Source organism: Megascapheus bottae, chromosome 10 (assembly GCF_031878675.1).
Source record: "Megascapheus bottae isolate mThoBot1 chromosome 10, mThoBot2.hap1, whole genome shotgun sequence".
In the NCBI taxonomy this organism is placed as follows: Eukaryota; Metazoa; Chordata; class Mammalia; order Rodentia; family Geomyidae; genus Megascapheus; species Megascapheus bottae.
The window spans coordinates 5,384,584-5,408,819 of record NC_143518.1 but is presented as its reverse complement, the minus strand read 5'-3'; the positions used below and the strand labels follow the sequence as shown (position 1 = coordinate 5,408,819).

Here is a 24,236-nt window from a genome sequence, read left to right as displayed (position 1 = left end):
TAAAATTCTGCCAGGAGATGTGTGGCTCATGCCTGTAATTCTAGCTACTCGAGAGGCTGAGATCTGAAGATCCTGGTTCAAAAGTAGCCCGGGCTCAACAGTCCATGAGTCTTTTATCTTCAATTAATCACTCAAAAGTCAGAAATGGCACTGTGGTTCCCAGTGGACCTAGCCTTGAGCAAAAAGAGCTCAGGGATAGCACCGAGGCCCTGAGTTCAAGCCCCACCACCCATGCCTCATCACCCCATTTCCCCCCCTCCAAAAAAAATCTGGATTGCTCACACCTGTAATCCCAGCTACTCAAGGTTGAGATTTGAGGATTGTGGTTCAAAGCCAATCTGGACAGAAAAGTCTGTGAGACTCTTATATCCACTTAACAGCGAAAAGTCAGAAACAGAGCTGTGGTTCAAGTGGTAGAATACCTTTTGTGGAAAAAGAAATAGTATTCAGGCCCCGAGTTCAGTCCCAGTCCCCCAAAAATACTCTTCTTGAAAAAAAATACAATGAACAATCCAAAAACTGGGAACACTTGCGGACACACTGCAAACTTAACATCCCTGAAAAAACATGGGACTAAATATTCACAAGTATTCTTTATGTTCTCTTTTTATGCACTTGATATTGTTTACATAGGCCTTATATTGTTTGCTGGTCTAATGTTCCTCTGCAGACCCTGCACATAATGTTTGATGCAACCTATTCTCTCTTGCTATACACTTTCTGTCTAGGCCAGAACTCAGTGAGAATTGAACTCAGTGGTTCTTGTTTGTAATGTGGGTATTCTACTGTTTGAGCCACGCTCCTGGCTCCCTTTTTGCCTTATTTTCAAGGCAGGGTCTCCGTTATGTCTGAGTTGTGATCCTCCTTCTTCCTGCTTCCTGTGTTGCTGGAGGTGACACACAGGCACCACTCCATCCAGCCACTGTGCATCCCTATCAGATGACAGGTTTGTGCCACCACACCCAGTAATTGAATGAGGTAGAATCTCTTGAACTTCTTTCAGTTAGAATGGTCTCAAACCAAGATCCCCAATAGCTGCCTCTCAAGTAGCTAAGATTACAGGTGTGAGCCACCAGCCCAGCCCAAACTCATTTTAGTAAAGCGAAGTTAAATATGGAGAAATACTCCCGTTACTAAGAAAGGAGGATGTTAGTGCAAAACCTACCAGTAATCAAGTAGGAAAAAGGTTAGGATGTGCAGGAAGTACTCTAAGACAGGGTGGTTTGATAGATTTACTAAACACAGATCTGAGAACAGTGCAGGCACTTTGTTGATTTGGATAGCCAATGAAGTTAAGAGGAAGCTTTTCATTTTTCTTTTTTGACTTGAACCCCAGAGTCTAGCACTCTTGCTTGACTTTCACAGCTGGCACTGTACCTGGGCTGTCTCCAGTTTGGAATTTTGCTGGTTAATTGGTGGTAGTCCTGTTGGCTTTTCTGCCCACTCTGGCTTCATGCAAATCGTAATCCTTCAGGTCGAAGAACTTTTTTTTGTTGTTTTTTTTTTGTTTTGTTTTGCCAGTCCTGGGCTTGAGCTCAGGGCCTGAGCACTGTCCTTGGACTTTCTCAAGGCTAGAGCTCTACCACTTTAGCCTCAGCACCACTTCTGGCTTTTTTCTATGTATGTGGTACTGAGGAATAGAACCCAGGTCTTCATGAATGCTAGGCAAGCATTTTAACCACTAAGCCAAGTCCCTGCCCGAAGAACTTTTTTTTTAAATTTAAATTTGTTTGTTGTTGTTGCAGGAAGAACCAATAGATAAAAGATGTCAAGAAGTCTAACAACTGAAGTGTTGGCTTCTGTAAGAATAGAGTGGGAACAAAGGCCAGGCACAATGGCTCACACCTGTAATCCTAGCTGTTCAGAAGGCTGGGACCTGAGGATTATGGCTCAAAGCCAGCCTAGGCACTAAAGTCTGTGAGACTCTTATCTCTAATTAACCACCAGAAAACTGGAAGTGGTGCTGTGGCTCAAGGGGTAGGGCAGTAGCCTTAACCTGAAGAGCTCAGGGACAATGCCCAGGCCCAGAGTTCAAGCCACATGACTGAGGGAAAAAAAATACAGTAGGAATGAAATTAAAACTCTGTAGTTCCAAATGAAATGAACCGGGAAGAAGGACAGGCATAATGCAGTCAAGTATCCTTGGTATTAATGTCTTTTGTATACTTTTCAATAGAAAAAGTATTTATACCAATACATGACTTCAAATTTCTACATATCTGTTCTCTTTGCTAACGTCACATAGTGTACCTTTAAATCACCTCACAGGGCTACAGCAGTATCTCAGGGTCAATATTCAGGCCAGCCCAAGCAAAAAAATTACCTCTCTTCACACACTCGTCACCCCAACTCCATGCAAACTGTGCAGAGGGGGCTCACACCGCCCGCTGGCTGGGCAAAACGTGAGACCCTACTTGAAAATAATGAAAGCAAGGAGGGCTGGGCATATGGTTCAAGTGACAAAGCCTATGCCTAGTGAGTGTAAGGCCCTGGGTTTAAACCTTAGTCCACACAGCTACAGCCTGGGAAACTCAGCAATAAAGCACATACTTCATGCAGTCACCAGCATCAAGGACAGGCACAGAAAGCTCATTAAGGACTTCCAAAAACCAAATTTATTTCTGCGTAATTTATAAATAAAAAGCAACTAATAACCACTTCCCTCTGAGATCCAAGTTGCAATGATATACTTTTAGGAACTACTAATAGACTTCAAGTACATTGTAAAGACCATGTATAATTGCTGAATCACATTTTTTCTTAATATACAAATTTTTGTTTCATGAGCACATTTTTGTTTATTCTGTAAATAAGTTAACCCTAGAAACATCTTAAAGTACTATTTTTTTTTAATAAAAATGAGTAATTTGAGACCATGCAGATGTGACATAAATAGCTGGCTTCCTTAACATAAGGTAAAACAAATCTTAGGCAGGCCATCACTGGGAATTTTAAATGTACATGATAATAACACAGGTGTTGATCATAGTATTCTAAGTACAACTCCAAAAGAACCAGCATTTCTTTGGAAAGCTTCTGACATTTGTTTCTCCACAAACAAACAAGTGCACAGGACTGACGACAGAAGCTTGTCCTAAAAACAGCCAGCCGGGTGGGACAGCCCTGCAATCCCAACACTCAGGAAGCTGAGGATCCAGTTTGAGGCCGCCTGAAATTTACAGTGAGAGCCAATCTCCAAACAAACTAAAGTCACAAGTGATGAAGTTCTTAGTAACCCAGAAAAAATGAACGGGATATGAATGTGTCCGTAACAGTTTAACAATTTTTATGTGTTCCCTGGGGTCTAATGGAATGTTTTGAAACCACAGCATAATTCAACTCAAAGACAAATCAGAAATAGAAACTAATAGAAGTTTTGAATGGCATGTGATCATGACCCAGTTAAAATGCACTCATAATTCACATCGGTACATGCAGCACAGAGACGTTAAATCCTGTGCTGCAATCTCTTCAGTGCTGTGTCAGCCATCCTGACTGCTTCAGCTCATCACACTCCTTTGCCACATAAATTAACACTTACTAACCTCAAGAAACAGCTCTTTCCTCCCAATCCTCAAGCCTGTCAGTACAAAGTAAATCACAGCAGATAGCAGAAATGTTTACCACACGCTATATGTAGAAAATGTCCACGATGTGCTTAAAATATGTCCAAGTCATGTGAGTGGTCCACCTCGAAGGCCTCGTCTGTATCTTTGGGGTCTCCGTGTCCTTCCTGCGTCTCACCCAGGGAAGCCAGGGCCTCGTTTGTGTCACTAGCGAATGTTTCTCGTGATGTGTCATCATCCTCTTGAAAATTCAGACTTTTAATAGCCTGTTTCATTTTCTTTCCCAATAGTTGTGTTCTCCTCTTTCTAGCAGCTTTTTTATTTTCATATTCCTTTTGATTTTCAATGTAGAAAATGTCCTGCAATTGAAAACAGCTCTAGTTAAAAACAAAAAAGAAAACCTATCATTTATTAAAAGTTCATTATAGGCAGGCCCTTTACTACTGTTTCCATTTCTCATAACGGTAATAAGAGTATTAACAGGTCCATTATTTGACACAGGCCAAGTGATTACAAAAGTAGAAGTAGCTGCTGTGAGCAAGGGCTGAAGCTCTGAAGCCAGCCCAATCACATGCATTCTACAAAACATAGCATCTCTATAGTTTAAAGGTGCCTAAACACAAAAGCACAGCAGGAAAATCAGGTTGTACAGGGTTGAAATCTACATGGTGACAGTCGGTGCTAGGAAACCAAACCATGCCTGAAGTGTGTGAACAATAAAAATCATATGACAAGCATAATGTAAGAAAAAGCCCACCTTAAAAAAATGTTACTGATAGATAGGCACAGTGGTACATGCCTATAATCCCAGCATGAAATGGTGAGCTTGAGGCCAGCCAGGGACTGGATACAGTGGGACTGTCTCAAAAGAACAAACAAAAAACAAAAAAATGACTTCAGGTAAGGTAAGAATTGTGGGGAAAAGCCTTTCTCATGGCACAGAATCGTCAGCCCTAGGACACACAAGGTGAGAAATGTACATGGTAAAACCTTTCATCCTGGCATAGAATAATTAAACCTAGAACATACTAGGGTGCTAGAGAGAAATGGCAGCATGACACTGAGCTTCTAGCTCCAGCAGGCCCCACATGAGTGACACTGCAGGCTGTGACCTTTCTGTTGGCGGTGGGAGGGAGGGGGACAGGAACCAGGGGACGAGGGAATATGTCTACTTTGTACCCTGTGGATTTTTAGTAGCCTTGACTGTGACATACCAAACCATCTTCAATTGCTGCAATGGCCTGAGGTGCACAACCACCAGAGGGCAAGACTTATTCTAGCAGAGCATATTCTCACTAAATATATAAACCAGGGACACTAGAGATCATCAATGTGGGAGCCATGCTAAGTGGAGCCACAGATGTACAAAAATGGAGAAGCAGGTCTGGGATCTAAAGAGAAGTCTGAACAGTTTACACCAAAAAAAGGTTCAGAGGTTTATAGATGAAAAAACTATAGCTGAGTAAAATTGATTTGCTCATGGTCATATTACCACAGGATGGACAAATAAAAATTTAAACTCAGATTTTTAACAATTGCAAAGCAAATTTTAGAGAATTCATTTTTATCACAGCATACTAACAATACATGTATATTTCTGAAAGCAGCACCTAGATATCAAATAAAACCCCAAGGAGACTATCTTTAAATTACATACTTCACCAAGAATTACACTGGAGGAAGGAATAAACGTGAAAGTTACCTCTCTCTCTACCACCCAACATATGTCTTTATGGAAACATACACTGATACAAATCACATCAGAGTAAATTATTCCTATGAGAAAAGCAAGCAATTAGTAAGTGAAATTTTAGATGTATAATTTAAGTCATATTTCTGTAGGAACTTCAATTATAGACTTAAAAAAAAAGAAGCCACAAAAATGAACATTCAAAAGATTTTAGGGAAAAACAATTCCTAAGGAGACATTAAGTACTCATACAAAGAACCAGTTCAAGGTCAATGGCTTTAGCTGTCAGCCAGCATTCCAGCCAGTGTGACTGTAGCATACATGCTTGTGAGCGTTTGGTATGCTGACATTGTAAGAAAAAATGCAAAGCTACCCAGTTTCAGAAGCCGTGTTCAGGGCACTGCATTTTTCCTATGCGACAGGCTTGTTTCCAAACCTCATCAAAAGTTCTAAATGCAAAGCCTCTTCCTTAGTTAACAGATTTAAATAGCACAGTAGCACACATGCATGTAACCCCAGGACTAGCAGGCTAAGGAAGAAGGATCTTAACTTTTATGTCTGCCTGGCTACTGAGCTAAAAAAACAAGGCAGAGAAAAAAAAGCCAAAAAACAAAACAACAACAAAAACTATGTAAAAACATTCCCTGTGTCACAGAACGATTTTAAGAATATCCTGAAGTTCATAAAAAATAGAGAAGGTAAAAGAATGAATGGAAAGGTACCTCAATAACAAGATAAACCAACACTGCATAAAATCACCTCCCTGAATCCTTCAAAAGGTTTAAATGACCAGTGAAAAATGTGGGTTTGGATTCAAGCTGGGGTGGAATGACAGAATGCCAAAATAATAGCAACTGCTACTAGGTGCATGATCATCGCATTCTTTTTTATTTGTTTTGTTTTTGCCAGTCCTGGGCCTTGAACTCAGGGCCTGAGCACTGTCCTTGGGCTTTCTCAAGACTAGAGTTTTACCACTTGAACCACAGCACCACATATGGCTTTTTTCTATGTATGTGGTACAGACGAATGAACCTGGGTGTTTGTGCATGCTGGGCAGGCACTCTACCACTAGGTCAAACTCCCGGCCCTGTCATCATCCTATTCTTCTGTTTAGTAAGTTTGGAAATGTTCATTAATTTAAAAAAAAAAAAAACAACAACTTTAGGATAGAAAAAATAATCTAAGATGCCAAAAGTCCAGGATGTAGTGTCATAATGTTAGATCTGAAAGGAAAAAAAACAATGGTTTATAGACACAGTGATAGGACAAGTCCGTGTAAGGCAGGGCAGGTGAGGATGGTGCAGCAGAAAATGAACCTACAGGCTGAGTGAAGTCAGCCTGTATCTCAGAGGCCAAGAACAGTGTCATTACCTTAATTTGTTCTTCACTGATACTGGGAGTGTTTTTCAAGAGATTTAGAAAAACTCCACCTGGTGTTCTTCTTCTACTACCATTCTACAAAAGAAACAGAAATGTCACATTCTTTGTATTTTTATTTCTTTGCTGCGCTGGGGATTAAACCTTGCGTATAGTGGGTGTAGCTCTAGTACTAAGCTAAATACCTCCATCCCTCCAACTCCACAGAATCCTCCTACAAACAGCCAAAGCATCTTCTGGCAGATAGGCCTAAGGAACCAGGAAAAATGACAGACCAGAAGCCCAGTCCTGATTCTGACTCTTAAAAGGACTACATTTTCTAATTATATCTGTCATCTGGACAAATCAGACAGTGAAAAACAGCACAAAGCTTCAATAATTAAAATAAGAGTGGTAATGAAATAACACCAATGGAACAGAATAGAAAATCAGAAATACATCACACCAGAGAATTTAGTCTACAATATAATAGTATCTCAAATAACATTTTCTCCATAAGGCATGTTAGTTGTCTTTTTGTGCATTGAGAAACACTAGTTTGCACTTCAGTATTACAAACAGGAGCCAATTTAAGCATAAAAAATAAAGCATGAAAATGTGAAAAGCATGGCACTAAAGAAACTGCCTTGAAGATTCCTCTTTGGAACCCTTTCCAGATGGAGAGCCTTACTCCTTTACTTTCTTTCCTGGCTTTCCTTTCACTTTCAGATGTTACCAAATAAACCAAAAGAAAAAGAAAAAAACCTAAAAAACAAAAACTTGAAGATCTGGGAATGTAGCTCAGTGGTACTGTGCTTGCCTACATTCATAAAGCCCTGGATTCAATTCCTCAGTACTACATGAACAGAAAAAGCTGGAAATGGTGCGTTGGCTCAAGTGGCAGAGTGCTAGTCTTGAGCAAAAGAAGCTCAGGGACAGAGACCACCCAAGCGAGCTCAAGCTCCAAGACTAGCAAAAACAAAAATAAACAAAAAACAAAACCTGCCTTGGAAATATACTTATCTACAAAAGGCAGTGTTGCCTTGTTCAACTATTGTGACAATATGTGTACTAGATGACTGCTTTTTTTTTTTGGCCAGTCCTGGGCTTGAGCTCAGGGCATGAGCAATGTCCTTAGACTTTCTCAAGGCTAGAGCTCTAACACTTGAGCCTCAGCACCACTTCTGGCTTTTTTCTATGTATGTGGGTACCAAGGAATCGAACCCTGGTCTTTGTGCATGCTAGGCAAGCACTCTACCACTAGGCCAAACTCCCGGCCCCTAGATAACTGCTTTTGTTAATCAATCTGCAAGTCTGGGAATGACTGAAAATACAACTAATACTGATTTGACATTACAAGTCTTACCAAGTAGACAAACTTTCAAATATAGTCAACAAACAATGAAGACTGTGTGTGTGTGTGTGTGTGTGTGTGTGTGACACACCCCATTCATTGGCACCTGTAAGAAGAAACAAATTGTAGATTGACAGGAAGTCTTCAGTATACAGAACTATGGGAAGCACAATGCTGACTGTGGGGAGGTATGAGAGAATGGACGGGAAGACAGCTTGTACTGTAGACTCTTACTCTGACTTTTTAAAATTACATAATAGAAACATCACCAAAAATTTACTATCTGAAACTCAGTTGTAGGTGTGTGCAAATGTTTGGGGTCAAACTCAGGCTCTTGTACATGCTAGACAAGCTGTGTACCACTGAGCTCCACCTAGCCTGTGTATGGTTAACCATTTTTAAGTACATGGTTCACAACATAGTTGTGAAACAGACCCGTAGGACTTCTAAAGTAACTCTGTTCAAGTAATAAATAACTCTCTTCCTCCAGCTCCCTCAGTCCCTGGGACTATGGTCTCAAACAACTGATTTTTTTTTTTTTTTAATTCAGAAAGACACTGACTAGACATTTTTGCAAACAACTTTTTAGATTGAGAACACAGTCAAAACCTTTTCTTTGTAAATAAGTACATGCTTATAAGAAATAAAGTAGCAAAAGAGAAAAAAGAAATAAAGTAACAAAAGCAAGAAGAGGAAATGAATCATTCAGGATCCCACACTGCATAGGTAACCACTGTAACATTCTGGCACACAAAAGCTTTGTATTTTAAAAATCTGACACATTTAAAAACTTTCTTTCCACATCAAATAAGGTAATGTGCTGATGACCTAGCAGAGTCTGAAGGAGTGCTGGCTCATCGAACATTATGCTTAACTTTAAAGGATAAGTGCCATATGTGTATGTGTACATATGAGTAGGTGTGTTTACACATATGTATACAACATATATTTAACACACCATACCCACCATAATGTATAATATACATTAAATATACATATTATACACACACTCACATACTTTTTCCCTGAGACTATGTAGCTCCGGCTGGCCTTCAAGTCAAGATCCTATCTCAGCCTCCTGAATGCTGGAGGCACAAGTGTAATCGCCATACCTATTCTTATATATATTTAGTTCCCATCTTCCAATAATATTCTGATGTACATACTTGCTTATAATTTTGTCACTAATCTATTATACACACTCTTGCAAACTTTTAGATTTTTGCTCTTCAAATTGGTTAAAATCCATGGTGACTCACGTCTATAGCTACTCAGGAGACTGCAATCTTAGGGTTACAGTTTGAAGCCAGCCTGGGCAGGAAAATCTATGAAATGTTTATCCCTAACTAATAAGCAAAAGACCAGAAGTAAGTGGTGCAGCACCTTCCTTGAGTGAAGAGCTAAGGACAGCATCTCGGCCCTAAGTCTGAGCCCCAGTACCAGCACAAAACAAGCCAATTAACAGAACAAAACTACTTGGGGGTACTCGACCCGTTCTTTTCTCACATATTCCTTCTAAGCCATCTGGAAATGCTGTTGACTCTATGTTCCACACACACCCGGGTCAGAATTCTTTACCCACTGCTTCCACTGAGCCAAACTCACTGCTTTCTCTCTCCTAGATTTCTGCAGCAGCCTCAACCAAGTAGCCCTCATTCCCATTCACTGTGTTCTCAGTGGGAAAGTTAGGCTGTCTAAGTATGTATTCAAAGCCACCCAGGGGCCACTTCATTAAAAGTAAAGGAGAGGCCTAAAGGTATAAGGTACAATGATTCCTCTAGATGGATAGCACATTTCCTTTGACCTTATTCCCTCCCTCACTCCACCATCTGGCTCCAGACACAATGGTCCCTTGCTTAGACTAGGCATCTGAAAGAAAATCAGGGTAAGAGTTGAGTGGTCTGGAGTCAATCTCAAAATTATGTGCACTACAGAAGTTTTACATTAATTTTCATTTTTTTAAGATTACATTAAAATAATCACGCACTTTATCCTAGTTCTGGCCCTGCTGGGCCTTCCTTTCCACAACTGCTGTTACTGCCTGCAGTCTGGGTGGTACTCACTGCCTACTTTCTTAAGTCATCTGCCTTGAACACTCTTGTTTGGCTGCAATGCCTCCCTATCATTATACTTCCATTTAATTAAGCTATTTCTTTTCCCACTGAACATATTCGCTTCCTAACAGCTCTGGTGACCATAATTAAATGCTAAGTACATTATGTGTATCATCAATTCTAACAGAAGAACTTCATAGTTGAGACTCAAGAATCTAAATTTAGTCAAATCTCAACTAGTAAGCCCAAATCCATATTCAGAAATCAGGATCCTTCTAGACTATTGTCTTAATATATATTTGAGCACCAGGTGAGTTGTGGTAGCTTATTCCTATAATCCCAACTGTCAGGAGACTGAGGCAGAGGATTGTACATTTGAGGCCAATTTGGGTTATGCAATGAGACCCTGTCTCAAAATAAGAAAAACATATCCAATAGAGTGGCAAGGTCACTCTAATAAAGTAAGCAAACAAACAATGGCTGCATGCTGGGCCTGCAATCCTACCTACTTAGGAGACTGAGATCTGAGGACTGAAATTCAAAGTCAGCCTGGGCAGGAAAGTTCATGAGACTCTTAACTCCCATTAACCATCTAAAAACTGGAAGTAGGGCTATGGCTCAAAGTGGTAGCACGCTAGCCTTGTACAAGTGACCACGCCCTGCGCTCAAGTCCCACAACTAACCACCACCCCAAGCTATATAATAAACAACAGCAAAACAGAAATAGCAAAAAGCTTTACCATTATAAAAAGACCCCCATTCTGTTCTACTTCAGCAGTTTCCATCAGAAGCTCAATTGCCTTTTTGTTCCCAATTATCCTCACTACTCGGGCTATAAGATCCTTCTTTGGTTCCTGTAACCTGAGGGGGAAAAAAAATTAAAAATTATTATTTTTTTGCCAGTCCTAGGGCTTGAACTCAGGGTCTGAGCACTGTCCTTGGGCTTTCTCAAGGTTAGATAGAGCTCTACCACTTGAGCCACAGCACCACTTCCAGATTTTTCTTTTTCTTTTTTTTTTTTTTTGCCAGTCCGGGGCTTAAGCTCAGGGCCTGAGCACTGTCCTTGGATTTTTCTCAAGGCTAGAGCTCTACTACTTGAGCCTTAGCACCACTTCCAGCTTTTTCTAAGTATGTGGTACCGAGGAATTGAACCCGCATCTTTGTGCATGCTAGGCAAGCACTCTACCACTAGGCCAAACTCCCGGCCACTTCCAGATTTTTCTTTTCTTTTCTTTTTTTTTTTTTTTTTTTTTTTTTTTTTTTTTTTTTTGCCACTTCTGGGCTTGAGCTCAGGGCCTGAGCCCTGTCCTAGGACTTTCTCAAGGCTAGAGCTCTACCACTTGAGCCTCAGCACCACTTCCGGCTTTTTGCTATGTGTGTGGTACCGAGGAATCGAACCCGGGTCTTCATGCATGCTTGGCAAGCACTTTAACCACTAGTCCAGACTCCCGGCCCCAGATTTTTCTGTGTATGTGGTACCAAGGAACCAAACCCAGGTCTTCATGCATGCTAGGCAAGCACTCTACCACTAGGCCAAACTCCTGGCCCCTGTATAGTAGATATTTGAGTTGTCAGTTATTAGCTAGGATCACAGTCACAAGCCAGTAGTACCTGGCTCTCAAAAAATCTTTTAAGTCACAAATCTTAAAATACTAGAAAAAAAATCCTAGTTCAAAATGTATGTTTTACCTACAAAGCAGTATGGCACTAAATGCAGAGAAAATTGTTTAAAAGGTAAAAAACTCTTATTCTGTGCAAATTTAAAATGCAACTGCATTCACATAATCAAACAAACCAAAGTAAAAAAAAAAAAAACCAACTCAGAAAAAGGCTGGAGGTGTGACTCAAAAGGTAGATGGGTTTGCTTTAGTAAGCTTGAGGTACTACGCTGAAATCCAATTAAAAAAAAAAAAAAGGCCCAAACCCTCAAAGAGTCACTATGTATTTTCCTCCTGTAAATAGAAGGCATTTGACCAAGTGCTCATTCCTAGGGTAAATTTAAATGCTCACCTGAAAGCAATTTCATCAGCCACTTTCTCCTGAGCGTCGTCTTCTGAGATCTCGTATCTGCCTTTGTAGTCCATTTCCAGTCTGGAGCCCAGTCTCTCTCTGGCAGGTCGCTTCCGTTTGAGATGACCCTGCCCATTTTCTTCTTCCCTCCACTCGGATTTCTTGCCACTATGCATATACTCATCTAGCTCTTTGTCTAAATCTTTTGTACACTCCTGCGATTCTCTCCTAAGTTTCTTAGCAAGCAAATAATTGTAGGTCTCTGATTGCCTGCTCTTGTCAATACTGCCTTCCATCCCCAGGATTCCAAGTTCACTGGCCACTGCATCTTGACTCTGCTCCTGAAGAACAGCTCCCCATATGTTGTTTATCTTCTTTCCTCCAGCAGCAGCTGGCTTCTGACTGCTCTGGTCAAACTGAAAAGGCTCTGGTTTGGGTGGAAGGTTCAGACACTTCTGTCGCTTGCGCTTCCAAAGAGAGCTGTCTTCATCGGAATCAGAAAAACTCTCCTCACTTGAATCCACGCTTTTAACAGTCCGATAATGTGATATGGGTACACATGCTGGGGCAGTGCTCTGGAAGGTCCTTAGTGTGCTATCTGCCCCGAGTGCTTTCTGCAAGCAGAAGATTACAGTCAACTTCACAGAACACATTAATTCCACCTACATGGATTACTTAAAAAAAAAAAAAATTGTTGCCAGGCATGGTGGTGCATGCCTGGCACGTGGGAGGCTGAAGCAGGAAGATGAGTTTAAAGGCCAACCTGGTCTTTATAACCAGACCCTGTCCCAAAAGCAAAACTAAAACAGACTGAAGATTTCATGGCATTAAGTTAGGCAAGTCAATTGATTAAAACAAGACAAAACAAAAAAACCAACCTCAAAGTAACTGAAAGTAAAAATTTCCTAGGACCTTTATGTGGAAAAGTACTGTCTTCTGGTGGTACTGGGGTTTGAACTCATGGAAATGTTCTTACTAAGCTGATGCTCTACTACTTGAGCCATATCTGTGCCTTTTGCTTTAGCTACTTTTGAAATAGGGTCTTTACTGTTCCCAGGGCTGGCTTCCCACGTTTATTCTCCAGTCTCTGTCTCCTTAGTAGCTAGGATTACAGGCACAAGCCACAGTGTCTGGTTTAGGTTTTGCCTTTTTGAGTCCCATAAGTAATCTCATATTTATGAGGTCCACTGTGGCATTTTGATCCATGCTGTGTAATAATCACATTGGGGTAATTAGCATATCAACCACCTCTAACATTTATCATTTCTCTATTATGAAGCAGTCAAAATCCTCTTTTCTCCAAGCCCACAAGTACTGAGAATTGGATCCATGCTAAGAAAGCACCTCTATCACTGATTCCCTTAGCACCTCTGTTTTAATTTTTGCTACCTTTGTTTGGGAGAGGGGACCCTGTCTTTGAACTTGCCATCTTCTTGCCTCTGCTCCAGAATAGCTGCTCTAATAGCTATAGTCACCCCACGGTGCAACAGAACACCTGAACTTACACCTTCTACCTAGAACTTCGTATGATTTTTGACCTGAACACGAAAACATGTATTTCTTGAATTCTTATTATACCCTAAAAGGGGGGGGGGGAGGACGAGTTAGGATGGTAAAAGGGAAAGTGTCATAAGTAGTAATAAGTCCGTGGTTACTACGTGCAGTACTTCTCAACACACCTTTGCAACCCAATTGGTGGAACTGCAATACCAGTTATACTTACAGGGCTACCAAAGCAGGGAGGCCAAGGTAGCCGATCACCGTGTGGCCTGGGCAGTCCCCGAAGGTGAACGCAGGCAGCCAGGCACCAAAACCCTCTCAACTGAGGGGATTGCAACCAATCCCCACTTGGAAAAGTGGCAAGATGCCAGGTGTGGCAGTACACATCCGAAACCCAAGCCCTGCTGGGGGAGGAGGGGGCCGAGGCAAGACTATCACTAGTTCTGGGATAGCCAAGGACACACAGCAGGACCCAGTTTCGTTCTTTCTTTTCTTTTTCCTTGCCAGTCCTTGTTTTGAGCTCAGGGCCTGAGCACTGTCCTTGGACTTTCTCAAGGCTAGAGCTCTACCACTTGAGCCTCAGCACCACTTCCAGCTTTTTTTCTATGTATGTGGCACCAAGGAATCGAACCCGGGCCTTCGTGCATGCTAGGCAAGCACTTTAACCACTAGGCCAAACTCCCGGCCCCAGGGCCCAGTTTCTTCAAGCACCCACAGGGGATCAGGGGAAGAGATCGCCGTGCCAGCGGCTTCTCAGGAGGCTGAGACCGGCCGGTAAGTCGAGACTCTAATCATCTCCAACTGATCTCCCCAAAGGCTGGACGTGGAGGTGTGGCTCGAGTGGAGCGGCGCCGGCGGGAGCGGCACCCGCGGGAGCGGCCGCGCCCAGGCCCCGCGGGCAGAGCCGGCGCGCACGCGCACACGCTCCAGCAGGCGCGCTAACGCAGGGGTCCGCCGTCCTCTCGGCGCGGCCAGGCCCCATCCCGCCCCGGCCGCAGTCCCTCCGGCGGGCCGCGACCCCAGCGAGTGCCGCACGCTCCGCGCCTTAGGGCCTAGGTTTGGTTTTGCAAAATGTGCCCGCTGGCGCCGTGGCGGAGGCGCCGAGAGCAGCGGAGCAGGCCGGCTACGCGGGGTCTGCGCAGCCCCCGCCCCGCTCCCGATCAGCCTCTCCTCCCCACCCCCCGTCACCTGCAGCGGCCGGTCGGCGGGCTCCACCGTCATGTCGGAGCTCGAGTCCGAGAGCTGGCCATCCTCCATGTCGCCGGCCTCCAGCGCCATTTTCCCGCGGCGCAGCGAGGGGCGTTTCCCGGGAGCACTTCCGGCGGGGCGGAGGGATGGCGGGATGTTTCCCGGGAGCACTTCCGGCGGGGCGGAGGGATGGCGGGATGTTTCCCGGGAGCACTTCCGGCGGGGCGGAGCGGGCCGGCGGCGGCGGAGGCGCCCCGCGAGCGCCCCCGCGTGGCTGGAGCCCGTGCTTCCTCTCGGCGCGCCGGCCAGTCACGGCCGCCAACGCAACCCTTGTCGCCGGCCTTTCCGTCCCCCGGAACCTAAGCGGAGGCCGCGCGGCGGGGCTTCAAAGTCCCTCCCCCGGTGTTCGGGAAGGACGTTCCTGCTTTCGTCCCTGCCTCGCCATGCCAGGAGCCCGGCTCGTCTGCCTCCGTCACCACCTAGAGGAGATCGGTCCCCGGGTTCTCCTGTCCCCACTCCCACCCCCACCCCCGTCACCACCTAGAGGAGATCGGTCCCCGGGTTCTCCTGTCCCCCTCACCCCGTCACCACCTAGAGGAGATCGGTCCCCGGGTTCTCCTGTCCCCCTCACCCCGTCACCACCTAGAGGAGATCGGTCCCCGGGTTCTCCTGTCCCCCACCCCCACCTCGTCACCACCTAGAGGAGATCGGTCCCCGGGTTCTCCTGTCCCCCTCACCCCCGTCACCACCTAGAGGAGATCGGTCCCCGGGTTCTCCTGTCCCCCTCACCCCGTCACCACCTAGAGGAGATCGGTCCCCGGGTTCTCCTGTCCCCCACCCCGTCACCACCTAAAGGAGATCGGTCCCCGGGTTCTCCTGTCCCCCTCACCCCCGTCACCACCTATAGGAGATCGGTCCCCGGGTTCTCCTGTCCCCCACCCCCACCTCGTCACCACCTAGAGGAGATCGGTCCCCGGGTTCTCCTGTCCCCCCACCCCCACCCCGTCACCACCTAGAGGAGATCGGTCCCCGGGTTCTCCTGTCCCCCCACCCCCACCCCGTCACCACCTAGAGGAGATCGGTCCCCGGGTTCTCCTGTCCCCCCACCCCCACCCCTGTCACCACCTAGAGGAGATCGGTCCCCAGGGGTTCTCCTGTCCCCCCACCTCCTCCCCCGCACCACCTAGAAGAGATCTGGTCCCAAGGGTTCTGCTCCCCCACCCCTCACCATTAGAGAAGATCCAGTCCTCGGATTCTGCCCCCACACCACCACTTAGAGGAGATCCCGTCTCCAGGGGTTCTCCTGTCCCTCCACCTCACCACCTAGAGGAAATCGGGTTCCCAGGGGTTCTGCTACCCCACCCCCATTCACCATTAGAGGAAATCCAGGCTTCAGGGGTTCTGGTCCACCCTCCCTCCTCTCTTCTCTACTTGAAAAGCCCTTTTTCAGGAGACAATGGCCTAACTGCCCCAAGGTTATTTGGTTAACAGTAAACACAGTTTAATACTTTTAAAGCACAATTAAGTACTGTTAAGCTACTGGTGAACACAGTTAATAATGGGGCTTTATGGTAAGTGCCTCCTTTTAATGTTTACTTTTATTTTAGATGAGTATGAAGCCTCATGATTTGACTCAGTAAGTGGCAGCTGTTAGCCCCTTAGTGCATGATCATCATCAGCTCAGTCTGGCTGAGCTACCAGCCTGGCTGCTTGAAACTGTCTGTGGGCATACAAAGGAAGCTACACAGCAAACGCTCCAGCTCCAGAAGGCAACTGTTTTAGAAACAACTCTAAGGGGGAAGCACTTTGTGCTTGCCCAGCAATGGGTACAAACAGTCTTGGTGCAAACACCCTTACCACATTCCCTTTCTGGCTATCTAAGCAGAGTATTTAGCTTACTTTTTATTTTCTTTGCATGCGTGTGTGTGACTGTACTGAGACTCCAACCTCCCTGCATACTCGGCAAGTGCTGTATCTTTTAGCTACATCTCCACCTTGGCTCATTCTGTCAAGAGTTAAACAGTGAGGTGGCAGCAGTAGTGATGACAGTGAGGAGAGTGTGGCTGAAGAGTTCCAGAGAGTGACCCAGGAGTGGGGAGGAGAAGAGGCAAAGACAACAATGGCCCTGAACTGAAGGGGGGATGGGGGTGGTGGCAGGAGTTTGGCCTAGTGGTAGAATTCTTGTCTAGCATGATCGAAGACCCGGATTCACATACATAGAAAAAAAGCTGGAAGTGGTGCTGAGGCTCAAGTGGTAGAGCCCTAGCCTTGAGAAAGCCCAAGGACAGTGCTCAGGCCCTAAGTTCAAGTCCCAGGACTGCCCCCCCCCCCCCGAAAAAAAATGAACTGAAGCATAGGTCCAGGTTACTCAAAGAGTTCCAGGGAGGTGTCAGCCTAAAGAATCAAGAGGACATTGGTGGCCCACACCTGTAATCCTAGCTACTTGAGAGGCTCAGATCTGAGGAACACAGTTCGAAGGTGGCCTGGACAGAAAAGTCCCTGTGAAACTCTTATCTTCAGTTAACTATGTGAAAACCAGAAGTGGTACTGTGGCCCAGATGGTAGAGCACTATCCTTGAGCACAAACAGGCTCAGAGACAGTGCCCAGGCCCTGAGTTCAAGCCCCAAGCCAGCACAAAAGAAGAAAAATGGGGTGGGGGTGGGGGGAATCAAGGGTCTTAGATCACCTAGGCCTGTGAACTTCTTGGGTTTTTTTTTGTCAGTTATGGCACTTGAACTCTGGGTCTGGGAGCTGTCCCTGAGCGCTTCAGCTCAAGGCTAGGATTCTAACACTGAGCCCCACCACCACTTCTAGTTTTCTGGTGGTTAATTGGAGATAAGAGTCTCTTGTTCTTTTGTGCCTGGGCTGGCTTTGAACCACAATCCTCAGCCTCCTGAGTAGCTAGGGTTACAGGGTGAGCCACAGGCTCCTGGGTGCCTGTGAACTCTTAACACTGGTCACTGTGAAGTGGAATGGCCTAGTATGAGGCCTGCTCAGGAAATGTGAGGGGACCAGTGCTGTCTGCTGCCATCACCTGCTCGTTGCTAGTCACTACTGCTGGAAGCTGCAGATTTCAATAGCTTCCCACTTCCAGGCTTGATGAGTGTTGCCCAGAGAAACAAACCTCTAAGGACTGGAGCAACAGGGCTCAAATTCTCAGGGCTTGGAACTGTCCTGAGTCTGCTCGTGTCGTTCTTAGGCAGTAGGAACTCAAGGGCCCAGGTCTACCAACACTAGAAGACCTTCTCTTTGACTACCCACAATTCCTATCTGAAGAGAGCAAAAAGGACCCCAGCATTCTGACCAGATGTCACATCAAAGAGGCATTCTTCACCCTCTTCAATGACCCTAAGTAAAGCACAACATCCTACGCATTATCGAGCATATGGCTTTCTTCTGGATATCAGCAGTAGTGTATTTATTTTGTGTCAACATTCCCCAGTAACACATCTGCTCTGTTCACTATTTCTTGCCATGCCTGGCCCAGTGACTTTGTGCACAAGATAGTATAAGGGTTTAAATTAAGTTAGGCCAATGAAAGGAGAACACCACATGGTATTCAGGCAGGAAGGAAAAAGTTTTTATTGGGAACTGCACCCCGCCATGCATGGTGGAGACTCACAGCTGAGGGGGCCGTACAGCAGCTTAGCCCCAACTTAGGTAGATAAAGGGGGACAGAGAGAAGGTATGGCCAGGTGTGGCCAGATGAGGGGAGGTGTGACCACACTGAATGTGGATGTGACCTAAGAGACTGGGACCCTCCCATGATCCTATGGGAGGTAAATGGAGCGGTCTAAGATGTGACGTCAGGAGGAGGTGTCCGCCTCCCAGGTATGTCAGTTTCCTAGGTAACTCAGGCACTGGGTGGAGACTGGGGAGGGGGGCGGCTCCAGAAATGCCTTCTCTGGGTGGACCATACATTCCAGCCTTTTGGTAATTATGAAAAAGGGCACAGATTCTCTCTGGCTACTCTCTGGCTACTTCTTCTCTGGCAAGAGGTGTTAACATTAGGAGTAAAAGGCAAAGATGTGGTCCCTCCAGGTAAAGGCAGCAACCAGCAGCTGTTCTTGGTGGTAGAGGCAAGTTTTCTGATGAAGTCTGGAAGAAGTCTCATGAGGCGGAGGCTGGGAGAGAAGAGCAGGTGTACCTTGGAGTCATCAATAGTATAGAAGGGGCAAGAGCAGAAGAAACCACTGTGTCTGTCCTTTGAGCTTGACTGCGGTGGGAGCGGTCAGCAGGACCTGATGAGGGTCTGTTCATTTGGGATGTAAAGCAGACAGCTTAAGGGTTCTGAGAAAGACTCGATCCTCAGGCAACATTGGGGGAGAAGAAAAGGGGCTTTGAGAGGCTGAGGGAGATATGGGACAGTGGGATAAAATTAGAAAGGAATGGGAAAAAGGAAAGTTATCTATTCGACCTCGGTAATTGCAGAGCAAGTATAAGAAGGCCATCTGCACCCACCACTGAGATCTGGGAGGGAAAAGACAGGCTGCAACATGAAATAACTGGCTCCCATATCCAAAAGAAAGGATACAAGTAGCTTGCCTGCAACCTGGAGACGTACCCTGGGCTCCTCCATTGTGATGGTTGTGAGATCCAGCAGCTCTGGGCACCATCAGTCTTCCATTGCCAAGCTGAGTATCTCGGATAAGTTGGGCTTCTCCCCCTGTGTGTGGGGTATAGGAGGGACTGGCCCACCTTGTAGAGAAGAAGAAGGACAGTCGACTCTCCAATGTTATAGGTGTCCACACTTTGGCAGGGTCCAGATGGTGGCAGCAGAGTAGGGTAAGCTCTTTCCAGTAGCCTTCCTTACCTAAAGCATGGTCTGAGCCGGACACTGTGACTCACACTTGTAATCACACTCAGGAGGCTGAGATCTGAGGATCGAGGTTCAGAGCCAGCCAGGGCTCTAAAGACTGTGAGACTCTTATCTCCAATTAACTACTGGAAAATGGGAAGTGGGTCTTGGCTCAAGGGTAGCACGGTAGCCTTGAACTGAAGAGCTCAGGGACAGAACCCAGGCCGAGTTCAAGCCCCATGGCCCACAAAAAATAAAGTATGGTCTGGATGCTGTGCATTGATGCCTCTTCTTTAAGAAGCTGAAGGGCAGCAACCAAGAGCTGGCAATTTTTCCTGTCATAGGCAGCCTTATTAGCTTTTTATCTGTTCTTCCTGGTTGTTAAAATCTTGAGGGATATGCTCATCTTCAGCCTTTTTTAATGTGTGTGTGTGTGTGTGTGTGTGTGTGTGTGTGTGTGTGTGTATTAGGTTCTGATTGTGAGATAAATGGGTATAAGGACTAAGAAGTCCCACAAATGGCGGCAAGCAAGCTGGAGACTGAGGAAATTCAGAGGAATGTTCCCAGTCTGAGTCGGGAGTCTTGAAAACCAGGGGAATCGATGGTATATCTGTAGTCCAAGCTTGCAGTGATTTAGATCGATCTGGCTGTGTGCCCTAGTAGTTCAAGTGTTAGGATGGCTTGTTTCTAGAATATGTAATGTTTAAGTTCAGTAACAGAAAATAGTTCTGTTTACTTTTTGTGACAGACTTGGGTCTTGAACTCAGGGCCTGAATGCTGCCCCTGAGCTTTTTGCTCAAGGTTTGCACTCTACCATTTGAGCCAAAGCTCCACATCCAACTTTTTGATGGTTAATTAGAGATTAGGGTCTTAGGGACTTTCCTGCCCAGCCAGGCTCTGAGCCATGATCCTTAGATCATGTTAGGATTATAGGCATAAGCCACTGGTGCCAGGCTCCAATTTTTTTGCCAGTCCTGGGCCTTGAACTCAGGGCCAGAGCACTGTCCTTGGGGTTTTTTCGGGGCTAGAACTCTAACACTTGGGCCACAGCACCACTTCTGGCTTTTTTTTTTTCTATGTATGTGGTACTGAGGAATTGAACCCGGGTCTTTGTGCATGCTAGGTAAGCACTCTACCATTAGGCCAAACTCCTGGCCCCTCCATTTTTTTTTTTTACTTGTGAAAACATATAAACAATCTCAAACAAACAAGTCTCAAATATTGAAGTTTTGGTCCCCAGTTGGTGGCATTATTGGAGGTTATTGGATTATGAGGATGTAAACTTCATCAAGGGGTTAGTCTACTGAGGAATTCATAGGAAAGTGGGTTATAAGAAGATGGGGTCTGGGCTGAGGGTGTGATCTAGTGGTAGACTGCTTGCCTAGCATGCACAAAGTCCAGGTTCTATTCCTCAGTACCACATACACAGAGAAAGCTAGAAGTTGTGCTGTGGCTCAAGCAGAAGAGTACTAGCCTTGAGAAAGCACAAGGACAGTGCCTAGGCCCTTAGTTCAGCCCCAGGATTGGCACCACCACCACCACAACAACAACAAAAAGAAGATGGGGTCTGGTTGGATGAAGTAGCTCACTGGAGTATATGAATTTGAAAAGAACATTTTGTGCCTGATGCTTTCCTGCTTCTTTCTCTGCCTCCTGGCTGTCATGAGATGAGAAGCCTATCTCTATCTCTGCCATGATCATCCAGCATGCTGTTCCTGCAGTGCTTTGGGCTAAAGCAACAGAGCCAGCTGACCACGACTAAAAACTTTGAACCCACGAGGTAAAATAAATCAGTTTTTCCCCTGCTCAATTATTTTTATAATGCTGAAAAATGACCTGACCTAGTAAGCCATCCAAACAATAAGCAATATCTCTCTGTCTCCTGCTGGCAGGTGACTAGGGAAGCAGATTTGGACTGAGAGCTACCACCTCCTTGCCAGTCAAAGGCACAATACAGCTGTAATGTTTAGGGTGGTGAGTAGAGACTTTCTGGAGTCAATCCAGGGATCTGAAAGAGGACATTGTACAAACTGGTGGCTACAAATCTGTTGAGTATGATGTCCCTGCACATCTTAAAAGTAACATTCTTGTCTTGGTGTCTTCATCTTTGAAGGCGAGGATTACCAGCTTCAGATGTCCTTAAATGACTAACCCTGCCCACATGTAAAAATAAACAGGAATCTGACTCAAGCTTCAAGGTAGTAAAGGACACATACAAATGGAAGGCAAAAAGTAGACATGACAAGTTTTTATCTTGCTTTTAGTTACTTACTAGACACTATATATATATATATATATATATATATATATATATATATATATATATATATATATATATATATGTGGCCTGAAGTTTGGCCTAGTGGTAGAGTGCTTGCCTAGCATGCATGAAGACCCAGGTTCGAGTCCTCAATACCACATTTATCTATCCATTTGTTTTTGTCATTCCAGAATCTTGCTATATAGTCTAGTTTGAGCTGGAGCTCATGATCTTCCTGCCTCGGCCTCTCAAGTTGTGCTGTAACACCTGTCTTCCTGTTGCATGTTTTTAAAATGCAAATGCAATTTAGGAGAGCTATTGCTACTTAGGCTCAAGAGTAGCTAGATATAGCTAGAAATCCTGTGATCTCCCACAGCACAGACTATTTTCTTTCTTTTTACTTTTTGCCAGTCCTGGGCTTTTGAGCTCAGGGTCTGAGCACTGTCCTTAGACTTTTTCAAGGCTAGAGCTCTACCACTCCATTTGAGCCTCAGCACCACTTCCGGCTTTTTTCTATATATGTGGTACTGAGGAATTGAACCCTGGTCTTCCTGTTTATGCTAGGCAAGCACTCTACCATTAGGTCAAACTCCCGGCCCCAGCCCAGACTATTTTCTTAGAGTTTTCTTTACAGTCTTAGAATTTGAACTCCTGTCTTTAAGTCTATGGTCTGTTTTGTATTATTTATTGTATATGGTGTAAAGTAGGGGTGCTAGCCAATGTGGGAGGCAGGCACTTTCAGAGGCAAGGTCCTATTCTCATCTGGGAAAAAGATGTTGCTCCTTTTTAAGAGCGGTAACAGGACTTCAAAGTTGATTCTCCTATTTCAGCTAATGCTTTTGGAAGAACTGTACTCAAACTATTTCAGTCATCAAGAAAGACTGGCTCGTTCTTTTCAAGTGACCCCAAGTACACTTAAACCAATTATAATGTTCATCCTTTTAGACTACAATAAGGAGGCTGCATTGAGCATGCTCAGGAATCTGCCTACCTTTGCCCTTGCTGGATGGAGTGCCTTTCCTATCTAAACAGATGTCTGTTTACCTAACAAAATCCCTGGTCTTTTCATTCAAGGCCAGTGTTCTTCTTCCTTGACTAAGTAATAAGTCAGTGGTTGGTTCCTGGCTGATTCTAGGCTTCTTAAACATTTTCCTTCAGAGAGGATCTGAATAGCTAAGTCTTTACAGGAAATAATTTCCCTTCCTAAATAATCTGCTAATATGTTTCATTTTAAAAGAACTTGATTAGTAGGAGTTTCCCCAGAAAAAGCATCAGTAGACTACTGCACTGACAAGTCAGGTTCTGAATTTTAGAAAATGGATGACAGTGATTTCTCCAACTTACCACCGCTGTGGGGCAAGTGACTGTTTAGGTTACATCCTCCTGAAAGGAAGACTGCCAGCAAACTTGGGGCTATTCTAAGCAGAAGTGATTTGGATTTACCTAATCACCACCCAGGGGATATCTTTAATGGTCATTAGGAAAGACCACAGGCCATTAGCAAATTGTGCCACTTTTAACTCAGAACTGGTTCAAAGCTCCTGTGTTCAGTGAATACATGTCTGTTTCTACAGGGCCATAAGGCTTTTCACTTGTGACTTTAGTTCCTCTTCCTGCTCTGCACATCAATTAATTGCTCCTGGGTGTGGGGATGGAGCTCAGTGGTAGAGTTCATGCTTAATAAGCATCAGGTCCTGGGGCCATCCCCGGTACTAAATGGGCTGGGAACTCATCGCTTCTCATGGTCCCTGGGATCTCTGTGGGGCAGGGCCTTGTGAGTTGTATAAAGAGGAGGGGGAAAAGATGGTACTCTAGTTTTCAAGGTGGGCAGTTGTTGGGTCCTCCCTTCCCACAACTGGTTTAGAAAGATGTCCATGAACCTGTCACTGACTTGGTGAAGAAAAAAAGCTAACTTTCCTTGTCAGTATTGTGAAATCACCAGCAAAAAGCTGGTCTGGAGGCATGACTCAAGTGATAGAGTGCCAGCTTTGTAGGTTTAGGTCCTGAATTCAAACGTCAGTACCAAGTTTAAAGAAAAGACACCAATAATTCTAGCTACTTAGGAGACTGTGATCTGCAGATTGTAGTTTGAAGTCAGCCCAGGTGGACAACTTCAAAAGACTTACTATTTATTATTAATTTTTTTTTGCTAGTCCTGGGGCTTGAATTCAAGGTCTGAGCACTGTACTTGTGCTTTCCTCAAAGCTAGCACTCTACTACTTGAGCCCAGCACCAATTTCAGCTTTTCTATGTATGTGGTACTGAGAAATTGAACCCAGGTGTTCGTGCATGCTAGGCAAGCACTCTACCACTAGGCCACACTCCCGGCCCTTTTCTTTTCTCTTTCTTTCTTTCTTTAGGTCCTGTCTTTCTGTTCATGGCTAGCTCTCTACCACTTGAGCCACAGTGCTACTCCCAGCTTTTTCTGAATAGTTAATTGGAGATAATGAGTATCACAC

At 44.9% G+C, this 24,236-nt stretch overlaps 1 protein-coding gene across 1 annotated transcript; it reads right to left on the bottom strand.

Annotated features, from left to right (window-relative positions):
- Nucleotides 1–2,592: 2,592 nt before the first annotated feature.
- Phax (phosphorylated adaptor for RNA export) lies at nucleotides 2,593–15,216 on the bottom strand. The gene is made up of 5 exons (XM_090340103.1): nucleotides 14,719–15,216; nucleotides 12,031–12,644; nucleotides 10,761–10,881; nucleotides 6,628–6,711; nucleotides 2,593–3,925 (listed from the first exon to the last, which is right to left on the bottom strand). Exons 1-5 carry the CDS (start codon nucleotides 14,806–14,808, stop codon nucleotides 3,659–3,661), a joined length of 1,176 nt encoding a protein of 391 aa, XP_090196229.1. The 5' UTR covers nucleotides 14,809–15,216; the 3' UTR covers nucleotides 2,593–3,658.
- Nucleotides 15,217–24,236: the final 9,020 nt, after the last annotated feature.

Bases quoted from the DNA above. Each gene is read 5' to 3' on its own strand.
- Phax (XM_090340103.1), bottom strand. From the start codon at position 14,808: ATGGCGCTGGAGGCCGGCGACATGGAGGATGGCCAGCTCTCGGACTCG. The intron at 10,882-12,030 runs GTGAGCATTTAA...TTTCCCCCTCAG, and splicing joins GCTGATGAAATTGCTTTCAG to GTTACAGGAACCAAAGAAGG. The intron at 3,926-6,627 runs GTAATGACACTG...TTTCAATTGCAG, and splicing joins TCAGTGAAGAACAAATTAAG to GACATTTTCTACATTGAAAA.